The sequence below is a fragment of the Mobula hypostoma genome, chromosome 1 (genome assembly GCF_963921235.1).
Source record: "Mobula hypostoma chromosome 1, sMobHyp1.1, whole genome shotgun sequence".
NCBI lineage: Eukaryota > Metazoa > Chordata > Chondrichthyes > Myliobatiformes > Myliobatidae > Mobula > Mobula hypostoma.
In genome coordinates this window covers 86864075-86880252 of record NC_086097.1, presented here as the reverse complement: position 1 = coordinate 86880252, position 16178 = coordinate 86864075, and the positions used below count along the sequence as shown (strand labels likewise).

The window sequence follows — 16178 nt, the reverse complement described above, 5'->3', positions numbered from 1 at the left end:
ATCAAGTTACCACTATCAAGTTTTAAATCTCGTTATTGTACACTTCTCTTTTTCAACACAAGACCTGTTATTTTGGACATTACATGGAAACCCATACAAATAAGGGATTAGGAAATATCTAGGGGTTTTATAATTTCCCCATTGGCCACATAATTTAGTCAATAGATTGCTGTTTGCAGCTTTCACTTTGCATTTCCTGGTATATTATTACAATGCATGCAGGAACAAAGCCTGGAATCCTAGTTAAAATCTGTTTAATAATTGCAGCTGAATTCAAATAGCAACTGCACATGCAACTCAAGTACAACATTTTCAAAAGGAACATCACTAGCAGCTAAGTAGTTGTATAGCCATCTAAATAATAAAAGGTCTGCATCATTGTGCTTCTATTGACTGAGAAAAACCTGGAGAGACAAAAATTGAGTGGAAAGAAAGGCCAGAGAATCATACATGATAGGACTTTTTGCCCAGGAAATGCTGATCACAGCATCATGACATAGTACATCACAGAAATAAGCCTTCCATCCCATCAGCAGCCAGAAATTTTTAAGAGCAATCCAGTTGGTCAGCTTCCTGCCCTCTCCCTCCTTCCCTTGCAATTGATCTCTGTTAGTATTTATTCAATTCAGTTTTGAAAGTTACTACCAAATCCCTTTGCCAGCCAGGCAGGTGCTGTAGCCAATACCTTTTCTCTTCGTGAAGAACAGTACTGGATCCAATTTAGGTAAACCCCACAGAAACTCTCTCTTGATACACCAGCCAGTCTGTGATCATAGTCCTCGTCGATGTTGGGATTAAAGGTGGGGTCCACATCCACATAATTATGACTCGCACATGCTCGAAGCCCATCCTGCATTGTTTCATTTGCAAGCCAGTCCTCCAGTTTGGGAGAACTTGTCACATAGAATAAGATACTCTGGGTATGAACAAAACAAGGTGAAAAAAGGTGAAACAATTTAAGTTATATATCTGTAACTTTTCCAACAGAGAAACAGCTACATAACAATGATCTTCCTAAACAGTAAAACCTTGATAATCCAGCATCCAATAGTTTGGAAATCATATAAACTTGCTCATTGATCCAGAATGTGAGTGGAGAGCCCAGAGTATGGCTAGATTGGGCTGGGAGTGTAGCTGGAGTCGGGGCTGATGCTGGAACATCAGGGGTCATGAATATAGGTAGGTCTGCAGCTGGAATACTAACATATTTAACACTCCTCTTATATTCACTGGAATTACAGTTGTATAACATATGAAATAAAACATTTGGATAGTAATAGGAGCATCATTCACTCATGCAGAAAATCTGCTAGTTTAGCACCACCTAATTCCTAAAAGTGCTGGATTAATGGACTTTTACCATAATAAAGAATTAACGTGTAATCTCTTTTAGAACTAAATACTTAGCCATCTTGTTGCTCTTAATCTTATTAAACTATTTTTCCTTTCTCCCACAATCCTTGTTTTGCTCTGCCCTAATCAGCACCAAGGTTCCTGCCAAGCGTACTCATCAGCAGCAATGGCAAGTACAGATTGAGAAGGGTTCTACCTTTCAATACATGTGGTTTGAGCTCTCCCAGGTGTGGTATAGCTGAAAATATCTCAGCAATGTCCATCTGACTTGACATATATCCTGCTGCTCGTCGAAACTGCACATTAACAATACGTTGCCGAGATTTTACAGTTCAGCTCCTGAATACTCCCAAATGAAAAGAACTATAACCAACAAAGGCTGAAGTAAAATTACCGTGTAACTACCTCTTGACATAATTTTGCTGATTATTCACTTCCTCATTTCTTATGCTCTATTTTACATTATGTTCTCTTGTGAACAAAAATGCAAACATCCAAAGAAAATGGTTACATCATAAAGATAGATTCTTGATTGCTCCCTCTTATCTCAGTAAATACAGAATTCTTCAACTTGTTGTATAAGATACTTATATACTCACTGTCTACTCTCATTGTGTACGATTACATTTTTATTGCTTTAATTTACAAATTATTTCCATAACTTTAATACTCTGCTGCCAATCCCTACTGTCAGCTCCTTGTCCTCTCAGTTCCAATAAAGCTTATCCAAATGCAGAGTGAAAAGACAACTACTTCGACCAAGATCCAGCTTCTCAGAATCAGAATTATTATCACTGGCATGTGACGTGAAATTTGTTAACTTAGCAGCAGCAGTTCAATGCAATACATAATCTAGCAGAGAGAGAAAAAAATAAATAAAATAAAACATAATAATAAATAAACAAGTAAATCAATTACACATATTGAATAGATTATTAAAAATGTGCAAAAACAGAAATACTGTATATCAAAAAAAGTGAGGTAGTGTCCAAAGCTTCAAAGTCCATTTAGGAATCAGAAGGCAGAGGGGAAGAAGCTGTTCCTGAATCGCTGAGTGTGTGTCTTCAGTCTTCTGTATCTCCTACCTGATGGTAACAGTGAGAAAAGGGCATGCCGTGGGTGCTGGAGGTCTTTAATAATGGACGCTGCCTTTCTGAGACCCTGCTCCCTAAATATCCTGGGTACTTTGTAGGCTAGTGCCCAAGATGGAGCTGACTAGATTTACAACCTTCTGCAGCTTCTTTTGGTCCTGTGCAGTAGCCCCTCCATACCAGACAGTGATGTAGCCTGTCAGAATGCTCTCCATGGTACAACCATAGAATTTTTTGAGTGTATTTGTTGACATGTCAAATCACTTCAAACTCCTAATGAAGTATAGCTGTTGTTTTGCCTTCTTTATGACTATATCAATATGTTGGGACCAGGTTAGATCTTCAGAGATCTTCTTTCTTTTTAAATCTTTTTATTGAGTAAGTATACAAAAAAGGTAAGCCATATAAACATTAATACAATGTTAAAGTACAATAAAATTCCAAAAGATAACAATACCAAAAAGAAAATACTACAAACAATGTAATTTAAGCATAAGAAACCAAGATAACATAATAGTATACTAGATTTTATATATATCAATGGAAAAAAAAAAGAAAAAAAAACCCCCCAAAAAAAAACCCACCGTGCAACTACCTAAAAGCAAAGCAAAGCAATGGGCTAACTTGAAACCAAACAGAGTTAAACTTAAAATCACGTCCTCAATCCCGACCTCCATTAAAACAGTGAAAAAAAAACAAGAAGGGTAAATATTACATTAAATGAAAATATCGAATAAAAGGTCCCCAAATCTGTTCAAATTTAAATGAAGAATCATAAAGGTTACTTCTAATTTTCTCCAGATTCAAACATAAAATCGTCTGAGAAAACCAAAAAAAGGTAGTTGGAGCATTAAGCTCTTTCCAATGTTGTAAAATACATCTTTTCGCCATTAAAGTAAGAAATGCAATCATTCTACGGGCTGAAGGGGAAAGATTACTAGAAATTTTAGGTAGTCCAAAGATAGCAGTAATAGGGTGAGGAGAGATATCTATATTTAATACCTTAGAAATAATATTGAAAATATCTCTCCAAAAAGTTTCCAAAGTAGGGCAAGACCAAAACATATGAGTTAAAGAGGCTATCTGCCCCGAACATCTATCACAGAAAGGATTAATATGCGAGTAAAAACGCGCTAACTTATCTTTGGACATATGTGCTCTATGAACCACTTTAAATTGAATTAGGGAATGTTTAGCACAAATAGAGGAAGTATTAACTAATTGTAAAATCTGCCCCCAATCATCCACAGAAATGGTAAGCCCCAATTCCTGTTCCCAATCTACCCTAATCTTATCAAATGGAGCTTTCCTAAGTTTCATAATAATATTATAAATCATAGCCGATGCACCTTTCTGACATGGATTAAGGTTAATTATCGAATCTAAAATATATATAGGAGGAAGCATTGGAAAGGAAGAAAGTATAGTACTTAGGAAATTTCTAACTTGTAAATATCTAAAAAAATGTATTCTTGATAAGTTATATTTATTAGATAATTGTTCAAAAGACATAAGGGAACCATCTAAAAATAAATCCAAAAACCGTAAAATACCCTTAGTCTTCCAAGTTTGAAAAGCGCGATCCGTAAAAGAGGGAGGAAAAAATATGTTGCCTAAAATAGGAATCGCTAACCCGAATTGATTAAGATCAAAAAATTTTCTGAATTGAAACCAAATGCGCAAAGCATATTTAACTATCGGGTTAGAGACCTGCTTAAGGCGTTTCGAATCAAAAGGAAGAGAGGAACCTAAAATAGAACCAAGTGTATAACCCTGAACAGATTGTAATTCCAATGCTACCCATTTAGGAATAGATAGTATGTCCCGGTCAAGTAACCAAAATTTCATATGTCGAATATTAATAGCCCAATAATAAAATCTAAAGTTAGGTAATGCTAAACCTCCATCTCTCTTAGCTTTCTGTAAATGTATTTTACCCAGTCTCGGATTCTTATTCTGCCAGATAAATGAAGAAATTTTAGAGTCAACTTTATCAAAAAAAGATTTAGGAACGAAAATTGGTAATGCCTGAAACACATATAAAAATTTTGGCAAAAAAAACATCTTAACTGCATTAATACGACCAATCAAAGTTAAATATAAGGGAAACCATTTAGATGAAAGTTGAGTAATATGGTCTATTAATGGTAAAAAGTTAGTCTTAAATAAATCTTTATGTTTACAAGTAATTTTAATCCCAAGATATGAAAAGTAATTATTAATCAATTTAAATGGAAATTTATAATATAAGGGAAGATGTTTATTAATCGGAAAAAGTTCACTCTTACTAAGATTTAATTTATAACCTGAGAAAAGACCAAATTGTGCTAATAACTCTAAAACAGCAGGAATGGATCTCTCAGGATTAGAAATATATAAAAGTAAATCATCAGCATAGAGTGATAATTTATGGGACTTTAATCCCCGAGTTATCCCAGTAATATTTGAAGATTCTCGAATAGCAATTGCAAGAGGTTCTAATGCAATATCAAATAATAGGGGACTAAGAGGACAGCCTTGTCGAGTACCACGAAAGAGAGGAAAAAAAGGTGAGTTTAAGGAGTTAGTACGAACCGAGGCTACAGGGGAGTGATATAACAGTTTAATCCAGGATATAAATTTCAAGCTAAAATTAAACATTTCAAGCACCTTAAATAAATAAGGCCATTCTACTCTATCAAAAGCTTTCTCGGCATCTAAAGAAATAACACACTCAGGAACATTTTGTGAGGGAGTATAAACGATATTTAACAATGTACGAATATTATAAAAAGAGTAACGACCTTTAATAAAACCCGTTTGGTCTTCCGAAATAATAGAAGGAAGTACTTTTTCTAGTCTATTTGCTAATAACTTAGAAAAAACTTTAGAATCAACATTTAATAAAGATATTGGTCTATAAGATGCACATTGAGCAGGGTCTTTATCCTTCTTTAGTATTAAAGAAATTGATGCTCTATTAAAAGATTCCGGAAGTTTACCAAGTTTCAAAGAAGCCTCAAAAACCTTATAGAGCCAAGGAATCAATAAAGAAGCAAAACATTTATAAAATTCAACGGTAAACCCATCAGGGCCAGGAGCTTTCCCCAGATTCATAGAAAAAATAACATTCTTAATCTCATCCATTGTAATGGAAGTATCTAATAAAGAAGACATATCCTGTGAAATCTGAGGGAAGTCTAACTTATCTAAAAAATCATTCATATATTTAGAATCTCGAGGAGACTCTGATTGATATAAAGAAGAATAAAAATCACAAAAGGTTTGATTAATCCCCACATGATCCAATATCAATCGATCATTTTGGTTATAAATCTGATTGATTTGAGATTTAACATAATTAGATTTCAATTGATTAGCCAGCAGCTTGCCAATTTTATCACTGTGAACATAAAAATCACTTCTTGTTTTCTTTAATTGGTTTACAATCGAGGACGAGAGTAGTAAACTGTGTTCCATTTGAAGTTCAGTTCTTTGTTTGTATAGCTCCTCAGAAGGAGCCATAACATATTTCTTATCAATTTCTTTAATCTTGTCCACAATTGCCATCTCCTCCTGCTTCTGTTTCTTCCTCAAAGCAACGGAATACGAAATAATCTGACCCCGAATATAGGCTTTAAAAGTGTCCCAAAGAGTGTTAACCGAAATATCTTCTGTATGGTTAATTGTAAAAAAAAGCTCAATCTGTTCATTCATAAAATTAACAAAGTCCGAGTCCTGAAGCAACAGCGAATTAAAACGCCATTGTCTATTGTTTGGTATATTGGCCATAATTTTAATAGAAAGCTTAAGTGGAGCATGATCCGAAATGGTTATAGAATCATAATCACATTTAATCACTGAAGGAATGAGACGAGAATCAATGAAAAAATAATCAATTCTTGAATAGGAATGATGAACATGTGAAAAGAAGGAAAAATCTTTTTCCTGAGGATGCAGAAAACGCCAAATGTCCGTCGACCCAGAATCAGAAAGGAAAAAATTAATCAAATTTGCAGATTTATTAGGTAAAGTCCGTAAAGGAGCCGAACGGTCCAAAGCTGGAGATAAACAGGTATTAAGATCTCCGCCCCAAATCAATGAAAACTCGTTCAAATTCGGAAACTGATCAAACAATGATTTATAAAATTCCGGACAATCCATATTAGGAGCATAAACATTAACCAAAACTACTTTTTTATTAAATAGTAAACCACTAACCAGTAAAAATCTACCATTCGGATCAGAGATAATATCCTGTTGTATAAAAGTAACTGAGGAGTCTATAAAAATAGAGACGCCTCGAATCTTAGCATTGGAGTTCGAATGAAATTGTTGTCCCTTCCAGAATTTGAAAAAACGTAGTCTGTCCCCCCTCCGTACATGGGTCTCTTGTAAAAATAAAATTTGTGCTTTAAGTCTCCGGAACACTTTAAAAACTTTTTTCCTTTTAATAGGATGATTAAGACCATTAGTATTCCAGGAGACAAAATTAATAATAGACTCCATAAATCCTAAAGTCAACCCATAACAAGGAGGATTGACAATAGGCGCGACCCACAAACCCGGAGAGGAAACAGAACATACAAAAGATACCGGGGAAAAGGACGCAACCAATACTTCAATAATGTATATAGCCCAAAGAGAAACAAACTAAAACGTGAAGCCCCTCCCACCACCCCCCAGCCCAAGACCCCAAGGCGAAATCTAAAGCAGACCCGCCAGAAAGAAGCAAGCGCTAAAACTACCCCCATGACTTCCGGTATACGCTCCCTAAAAAAAAGGTATAAATATGAAAAGGGTCAGCTAATTGTAAAACAGTAAAAAAATAAGTAAAAAAAAGTTAGCTCAATTAAAATACACACAGAACAGAACAAAAGCCGGAAAGTATATATTAAAAAAAAACCACAATAAACCTCAAACTCATGAATAGACACAGCAACAAAAAAAAATAGGATTATTAACATAAAATGATTATAAAAAGCAAAACAGAATAAAATGTAAAAAAAACTACAAAATTTAAGGCCGCACAGGAAATACGTAAGATGACAAAAGGGAAGTAACCACTCAGAATCCCCTGGGAAAAGAAAGAAATGACGCAGTTAAAAAGAAAGTTTAGCAGCCATATTAAGAAATCGAAAGTAAACTTTTCTGCCCAAATAGGGCACAGAAAAGTTAAAACCAACCAATTCACAGCCTCCGATCAACGGAGAAAATTAAAAAAAAAGGCAATTAAGATGTTGAAGATGAAAGTTGATCCAGATAACTCTGGGCATCCGATGGAGAATCAAAAAAACGAAGGGCTCCATCTAACATGCGAATCCTTAGACGTGCAGGGTACAGCAGCGCTGGTCTTAAATCCATCTTATAGAATTCCGACATCACGGATCTGTAACGGACCCGTTGGTCCCAGATTGGTTTACTGAAATCTTCCACGAATCGGAACTTAAGATCCGAAAAATCAATGAAACCTTTAGATCGAGCGAATCGAAACAGTCTCTCCTTGTCTTGAAAGTAATGAAAACGTAAGATAACATGCCTCGGTCTATCTGACCTAGACGAGTATGATGGGATTCTGTGAACACGATCCAGTAACGGTGGTTGGTCAGGAAATACAGTAGGGAATGCATCTTTTAAAAGTTGGGAGAAATATTTCATAGGGTTGTTAGCTTCCACGGCTTCCCTGACGCCAATCATTCGTAAATTCTGCCGTCGCATTCTAGATTCCAAGTCAGAGTTTTTAAAAGTCAAAAAGTCAAGTTTCTTCTTCATTACATTAATTGTTTCTTCGACTTTCCCCATCTTAAGCTCACTTTGTTGCGCGGATTTTTGAAGATCAGATATAGCCGACTGATGTTCCGCAATACATGTTTGCATCTTATCAATTAAATCGGCAATTTTCTGGAACTTAGTTGAGATTTCCGTATGAATCAGGTCTTTAACAAAGCCCATAATTTCTGTACGAATCATCTCCCTAACAGAGGTTGAAATTTCCCTCTGAATTAACTCCGATATCGCTTTCAAAGTCACCGGTGATTCAGTCGGAGGGAGATCCGTAGCTTTCGGTTTAACCGGAGGTTTACCATCCTTGCCGTCTTTCCCGTTCTTAGACATAGCCGATCTCAGTATCATCCAATTGTCAGAGAATTCAGTTTAATTCAAAGTATTGTAAAAATTGATGCCTTAATAGTTAATTAAAGTATAGCTGACCATAGAGAGAAAAAACTCAGAGGTAATGGAGCGAGTCAAGAACGCGACTTCACTCCATGAGCGCTACCGGAAGTCTCCAGATCTTCAGAGATCTTGACACCCAGGAACTTGAAGCTGCTCACTCTCTCCACTTTTGATCCCTCTGAGGATTGGTACGTGTTCCTTCATCTTACCCTTCCTGAAGTCCACAATCAGCTCTTTCGTTTTCCTGACGTTGAGTGCCAGGTTGTTACTGTGGCACCATTCCACTAGCTGGCATATCTCACTCCTATACGCCCTCTCGTCACCACCTGAGATTCTACTAACAGTGGTTGTATTGTCAGCAAATTTGTAGATGGTATTTGAGCTACGCCTAGCCACACAGTCATATGTATACAGAGAGTAGAGCAGTGAGCTAAGCACGCACCCCTGAGGTGCGCCAGTGTTGATCGTCAGCAGAGAGGGCATGTTACCACCAATCTGCACAGACTGTGGTCTCCTGGTTAGGAAGTCGAGGATCCAATTACAGAGGGAGGTACAGAGGCCCAGGTTCTGCAACTTCTCAATTATGATTGTGGCAATGATGGTATTAAATGCCGAGCTATAGTCGATGAACAGCATCCTGACATAGGTGTTTGTGTTACCTAGGTGGTCTAAAGCCATGTGAAGAGCCACGGAGATTGCATCTGCTGTTGACATATCGTGACGATAGGCAAATTGCAATGGGTCCAGGTCCTTGCTGAGGCAGGAGTTCGGTCTAGTCATAACCAACCTCTCAAAGCATTTCATCACTGTCGATGTGAGTGCTACCGGGCGATAGTCATTAAGGCAGTCCACATTATTCTTCTTTGGCATTAGTATAAATGTTGCCTTTTTGAAGCAAGTGGGAACTTCTGCCCATAGCAGTGAAAGGTTGAAAATGTCCTTGAATACTCCTGCTAGTTGGTTGGCACAGGTTTTCAGAGCCTTACCAGGTATTCCAACGGGACCTTCTGCCTTACGAGGGTTCACTCTGTTTAAAGACAGTCTAACATCAGCTTCTGAGACAGAGATCACAGGGTCATTAGCTGCAGCAGGGATCTTCACAGCTGTAGTTGTGTTCTCCCTTTCAAAGCGTGCATAGAAGGCGTTGAGTTCATCATACTATTGGGTTTCACTTTGTAGGAAGTAACCAACATATTATAGTAGAATTTATTCCATTAGCCACAAAAACCCTGATCATGTCAAATTATTAAAAATTTACACAAAGAGTACAGCAATTTTCTGTCATGGATAGAAGGGATAAGGTTGCTCAGAAGACAAAGTAGATACAGTAGATTGTTCCTTGCTTCTGACTGGTTTTCATCAGAGATCTTAAAATGAAAGGACTGCACACATCTGCAATGTTCTCTTATTTAGTTAGTGCTGTATAAACTAGACCATAACTCAATCATGGCTGATTTATTATCCCTCTCAACCCCATTCACCTGCCTTCTCCCTGTAACCTTTCGTAAGGGTTACTAATCAAGAACATATGCACGCCCGCTTGAAACATACCTACTGACTGGGTCTTCACAGCTGAGTTCCACAGATTTACCATACTCTGGCTAAATAAATTCCTCCTCTGTTCTAAAGGGATGCCCTTGCATACTGTGGTTGTGCTCTCTGATCCTAGACTCCTCTACTATTGGAAACATTCTCTCAACGACTGCATTTCAATATTCAATTGGTTTCAATGAGATCCCTCTCATTCTTCTAAACTCCATAGAGTACCAGAGCCAAACATCTCTAACTTACTATCAGTTACAGAACTGCAACTGTGTTCCCTTTCTTGAGGCTAGATCTCCAACTTTACCCTCTTCATTACAGCTATTTTATGAAGGACTAATCAAAACCTCAAACAAACTTTCTAATCACCATGGCAAGTGGCCAGTTAATTCTGTCACAGAAGGTGTTTTGTATCACTACTGTGTGTTTGTGATTTAGATTTTTCCCATCTTCCTGTTTCTCCCATTCCAAACAGAGCTTGTTTACCACTAAAGAAAAGCAGAGTACACTTAACACCATGCAAGTGGTGTTTGATTGGGTGCCGTTAATCTGTGTATTCTCCCAGGGAAATTTACCATGCTAAATCAACCGAGTTAGATAAGCCTCCATTACCTTCAAATTTATTTCACCTGTAAGAGGCAATTGAAGATAAAATGCTGACTAAAGTGTTATGAAACCTAAAGGTGGGCCTATTAATACACCACCAGAAAAAGTGAAAAGAACAATTTTATAAAGCTTTTCTTGCACTGAAAATATAAAATCTGTGTTCCATCATACTGTATTTAAAAATCCATAAAACTACTCCAAAAATGGGTTTACTGCAGCCACTATAACTTGCATAAGGTGAAACAGTTCAATGCAATTTGATACTACTTCCTGTGAATTTGCAGAATGTTTGAATACACTACCTTAACATAGTAAGTTGTAAGGATTTTTCTCAGATCAAACACCTGCAGCATGGAAGCAGCACTATTATCAGTTATGCTGTAGCCCTCCAGCACATACTTGGTGACCAGAACTTCCCAAGCAAGCCAGCGCTGACCGAAAGCAGCATTAAAGGACAACATGTGAGGAATGTGACCTGGCTCACAACAGCAGAATCCCTCATCTTCCTCAACCCCTTCTGTGATTGCTTCCACCTCCCTCTGTTGACAGTAGGTGCCTGAAAGAAAAAGGGATGATCATAGTATTTTTTTTAAATAGGTAGAGGATTTGAGACTGTTTCTTAGTCCCAAACAGTCATTCCTTAATGTTCTCCTTCTTCTATTCCACAATGACATCTTCTGGCCTGATCTGAATTTTGCTGTACAAAGTTCAGCCCACAGTTGTCTTTGGTGTTCCGTGCAATAACCCTTAACGTCTCTGTACAGTCGCCAAAAATGTCAAAAGCAATAATGATGGGTTTATGACATTCAGTGCCGGCTATCTAACTAGATAGGAGGCATCAAACCCAAGCTTATTCCAATCCTACCCAAAAAAACACACTCTCAAGATGAGAAAATCTGCAATGCTGGAAATCCAAGTTACACACACAAAATGCTGGAGGAACTCAGCAGATCAGGCCGCATCTATGGAAAAGAGTACAGTTGAGGTTTCGGGCTGAGACCCTCCATCAGTCCTGATGAAGGGTCTCAGCCTGAAACATCAACTGCCTACTCTTTTCCATAGATGCTGCCTGGCCTGCTGAATTCTTCCAGCATTTTTGTATGAAACTATTTCTCAAGCTGTCCATAAACAATTAGAGAATTTGGCAAATATTTCCTTTCCCAAGATAAGCTTTTCATGAGATCAACTCATGTAGCAATAAAGTGAAATTGCTTCTGATAACTTCTCATCTATGTAATATAATGCCAGTCCTGTTTATTCAAAGGACCGCAGCTGTAGCTTTGCCCTCATGCTTATAATTTATTGTTTGACATAGTGTGCACTCTGATTTGGCCTGGCTTTGAAGTAGCAGTGTTCTCTTTGAACATGGACGAGCTCAAGTCATAGACCAGAAGCTTTAGAATATAATAATTATTGGTACTTTAATGCAGGGCAGACTCTTTCAGAAATGGTCTACCAAACAGCCATGACCTTATTTGGTATTTCATGTCGTTGTTAAAGATTTGATGGCAGCATTCCAAGGAGACTTCTCTTAATAAATTTATAGCTATCCTTAGTCACACTTTATGTAAAAGGTTCTTCATAAACACAATTTTCTTTCTAGATGATTTACAATTCAAAGATATGCTAAAGCAGAAAGAATTGATACATCCATTGTCCAGGATCCATAGGAATGCACATTGCAGCACAGATAGGTAATAAAACAATCTCAATATTGATTTCATGTTTTTCATTCAGTCAGATTATCTCAACCAGGGCACCAATGGAGTGTGCTGTTGTATGTTGGAATGAGAGTGAGATAGAAACAAGAATGAGCTCCACCATGTCACCCTCTTCCACCTCTCCAATACAGAACAGGATGCCTGAGTCAGTGGTGGAGGCAGATACACTAGTGAAATTTAAGAGACGACCAGACAGGTATATGGAGGAATTTAAGGTCGGGGGGGGGGGGGTGTTATATGGGAGGCAGGGTTTGAGAGTCGGCACAACATTGTGGGCCGAAGGGCCTGTACTGTGCTGTACTATTCTATGTTCTATGTTCTTATGATGTGGCCTCCCAAATATGGCCTCACAGAACAGTCAAGAGAAAGAAAATGAGAAACGAAAGTTGCTTCCAATTTAAATTTATTCTGAAAAAGATTTGCTCCTAAAGAATAACAGCAAAATTGCAGTGTTCACTAAATGCAAGGATAGGAAAGTAGGTATTGCTTGAAATCTATTGGCAACATGACAGAAACATTAAAAGGTCATTGCATGACACACCAACAACTCTGTTCCTGGCTCTCCCAAGCAGAACTCAAATTAGGCTAGACGCATATCATAAGGAACATTGGAAGTTGTTGAGAGGGAAAGAGGCAGGCATAGGGTTTGTTCCATCTTGTTTAAATTTTGGTGTGGGATGGGAGGTGGGCAGTGGGAAAGGCAGTAGAGTGATGCTATATTGTGCCAAACCATGAAGAACTTGGAGTGGTGTTCTAGTATTGGCAGGGATCTGACCTGGTGGCAGCACAATATTATTATTCTGAGAGCACCAGCAATAGAAACACTTGCGAACAAGCTTAATTTTCAAGCATGAAAAATATCATTCGGTGCCTGTGTGACACAGAAATCACCGATGCATAATTCACACCCGTCACCGATGCATAATTCACACCTGTCAGTGCCCAGTTGCATTTCAGTGTGGTAGTCTGGAAGTAACTGATTTTCACACATATAGTGCCGAGAGAAAAAGAGAGTCATGTGTTAAAATTTCTAGGCCTCTGTCCTTTGCTCATTAATTACAGAGAAGTGCTTAGGATTTGAGCAATATTACAACAGATGGCTGGTCTCTCACCTCTAAACTCCAGTCCCCGCAGCTGGTAGGTGACCAGGCCATTTCCAATTTCTATAAGGTGAACCAATGCATTGAGGTAGTCAGAAGCAAGAATGAAGCAATCCCCAGTATTGAAATTGCCCCAGCGTCCCAACATCAGGTCCCCACAGAGACTGTGCTGCAGAGATCTTGTCAAATGCTCATAAAAGATAGAATTCAGGTTGTTGTCATCTGAGCCTACGAAACATGATAGACACTGTTAAAGGCAGCATGTCCTGATCTGCAATTAGATTTTCAAAGACCTTCAAAAAGTTACAATTCTTTCATTGCTGCCCAGGCATAATATCATTTTTTAATTAGCAGTCTATAAAAAATTCACATTGGAACAATCCAAATACCAGAAATGTAAATAAACAGTAAAATAAAATTGAAGTGTGGAGGAGTCAGAGATACATGTAGGAAAATAGAAATGATGACTGAAATAGAAATGATGAAATAGCTGAAAATACAAATGATGACTTCAAGCTATAATGTAGTTTTAAATATGATAATTTGTAAAATAAAGCTTTTACATTTTTTCTTGCAATCTCACCATTAAGCAGTTGTATTGAATTCACTTCCCATAACCTCCATGATCCAGGTTCTCAATTACTGCCATGATGTTACAGAAAAAGTGCAGAGGACATGATGTGTAGATTGGCAGCAAGTGGAGTTTATTGTAGATATGAAGGCTGAAGGACCAGGACTATGTTTCCTTCTATTTCAACAAAGAAACTTAAACCTGTTTAAGTGCCTTTGTTGAGACAGAAAAATAGAATTATTTCTTACGAGTGAGCAAATTAATACAGCAAAGTGTGCATTCATGTGTGCTCGTTAAATATATAATGAATTCACAAAAGATTTTTATTCAGTAGCTAAGTTCACTATGACATTCTAAGCTAATATTGTTTGTCTTAAAAACCCAAGAAGAATGCTGCTTCCTCTCCCCCTACAATAATTTTCCTGTTCTCTTGCCGAATCATCAGGTAAATTTGCCTCAAAACTTATTAAGATGTTTATTTTTAAATCATGATATTGCTGCGCGTGCATTGTATTTAAAGTCTAAGCATTTAAAACATTTTTCCTTATTCTTAGTTTCATTTCTCAACTTCATCCAGCTGCCCACTGTGATAAATTCTCCTTAACTCTTCAATGGTAACATGGCTTGGATTAGGAAATCAACTCATGAGGACACAAGGTGAGGAAATACACATCCTCCAGATCAGGGGTTCCCAACCTTTGGACCAATATCATAAAGCAAGGGTTCCATGAACCCTAGGTTGGGAACCCCTGCTCTAAATGATCCTGGACATCTTAACTGTTATCAAGATAACACATTCATGGAAGAAAAACAATTGAAACAAACATTACAGGATTTATTAAAGAAAATGTTAACCAATGAAAGGATTTACTGTCATTTGGTGAATAATACATTTCAATGAGTAATTTATTACCTCTGGAATTATAACCACCTCTAATTAATAAAGATAGGGCAAGTACAGAGTGGAGACTAGAAAGGTGCATTATCCCGGTCCCTTAACAGTGGAATTATGTCTGTACAGGAGAATGATACGTGAGAAAAATAAGATACCTGTAGAATTTGAGGTAAAATGGAAGCCAACAAAGACATTATTTAATAAGTTGCACTTGACAATGAGAAAGTAAGGTAGGTAAAGAAGAAACAACACTATGGAAATAGAAGCAAATAACTTTTCCCTTGGAACACAAAGAATTCTGCTGATTATATCTTTGAGGGTAATATGGAAGTCTGATTCAGACAATTTTAGGTGCTACAAGAAGGATGAAAGCATCAAACCAAGTAGAAAAATTAAAGAAAAAGATATCCAAAAAGTTGAGAAATGTGATCAAAGTGAAACTCCCCAAACAGGCAATATATATCATACTCAAGCATAAAATGGTGCATTGCAATGCGGCACAACATTGAAGAACTTTCCCTATTCTATTTCTGGAATACATCTGAATTGTGATCTTACAATGGCACTCTTTAATTCAACACTGTTATTTCCTGCACCAATATTTTTTATAGCCTGAAGTTAGCCACAAAACACCACTAGAAATGAGATTGGAATTGCCTTTACTATACTTAATACCTTTCATAAAAATCTGTCTTAAATTGAATTAGCCTTGAATGAATCTGAACTCTGGTTCCAAGGGTGAAAAAAACTTGCTGATCAGCAACAGTTCCCAGTCATTTTCATTTTATTAACAACATATTTGTATTTGAAAATGTTATGCTAGTCATTTAAAGTATTTGAATTGAGATTTGAAATTTTTTGAAGGTGTAAATGTTTTACTGTTTTGGTGAATGCACATCACCCAGTACTGCAATGCAGAAATGTCATGCACAAAGTAATAACCAGATTTTTTCTGAGTGTCATAAGAAAAACTGGCAACCATTCCTAAAGTGCACATTTGGTACTGTTCCACCATTGTCTATTATAAGAGTAAGGCTCCAAATGAGCAAAGCAACATTAAATTCAAAGTAAATTTATTATCAAAGTACATATATTTCACCACATACAACCCTGAGATTTGTTTTCTTGCAGGCATTGGATTCAGTA

The 16178-nt window shown here is 37.1% G+C and overlaps 1 protein-coding gene across 6 annotated transcripts in view; it reads right to left on the bottom strand.

The window, feature by feature from the left end:
* Window positions 1-16178, bottom strand: part of pcnx1 (pecanex 1) — a 264326-nt gene that overhangs the window by 26222 nt on the left and 221926 nt on the right. For 5 of the 6 annotated variants that reach the window (XM_063052231.1, XM_063052241.1, XM_063052279.1 and 2 more), the window contains 3 exons: window positions 13579-13794; window positions 11048-11301; window positions 686-916 (listed from right to left, as the gene is read on the bottom strand). In XM_063052231.1, the coding sequence (XP_062908301.1) occupies window positions 686-916; window positions 11048-11301; window positions 13579-13794 (701 nt within the window). The remainder of the gene's footprint in view (window positions 1-685; window positions 917-11047; window positions 11302-13578; window positions 13795-16178) is intronic. The other variant, XM_063052251.1, reaches the window with a different exon arrangement.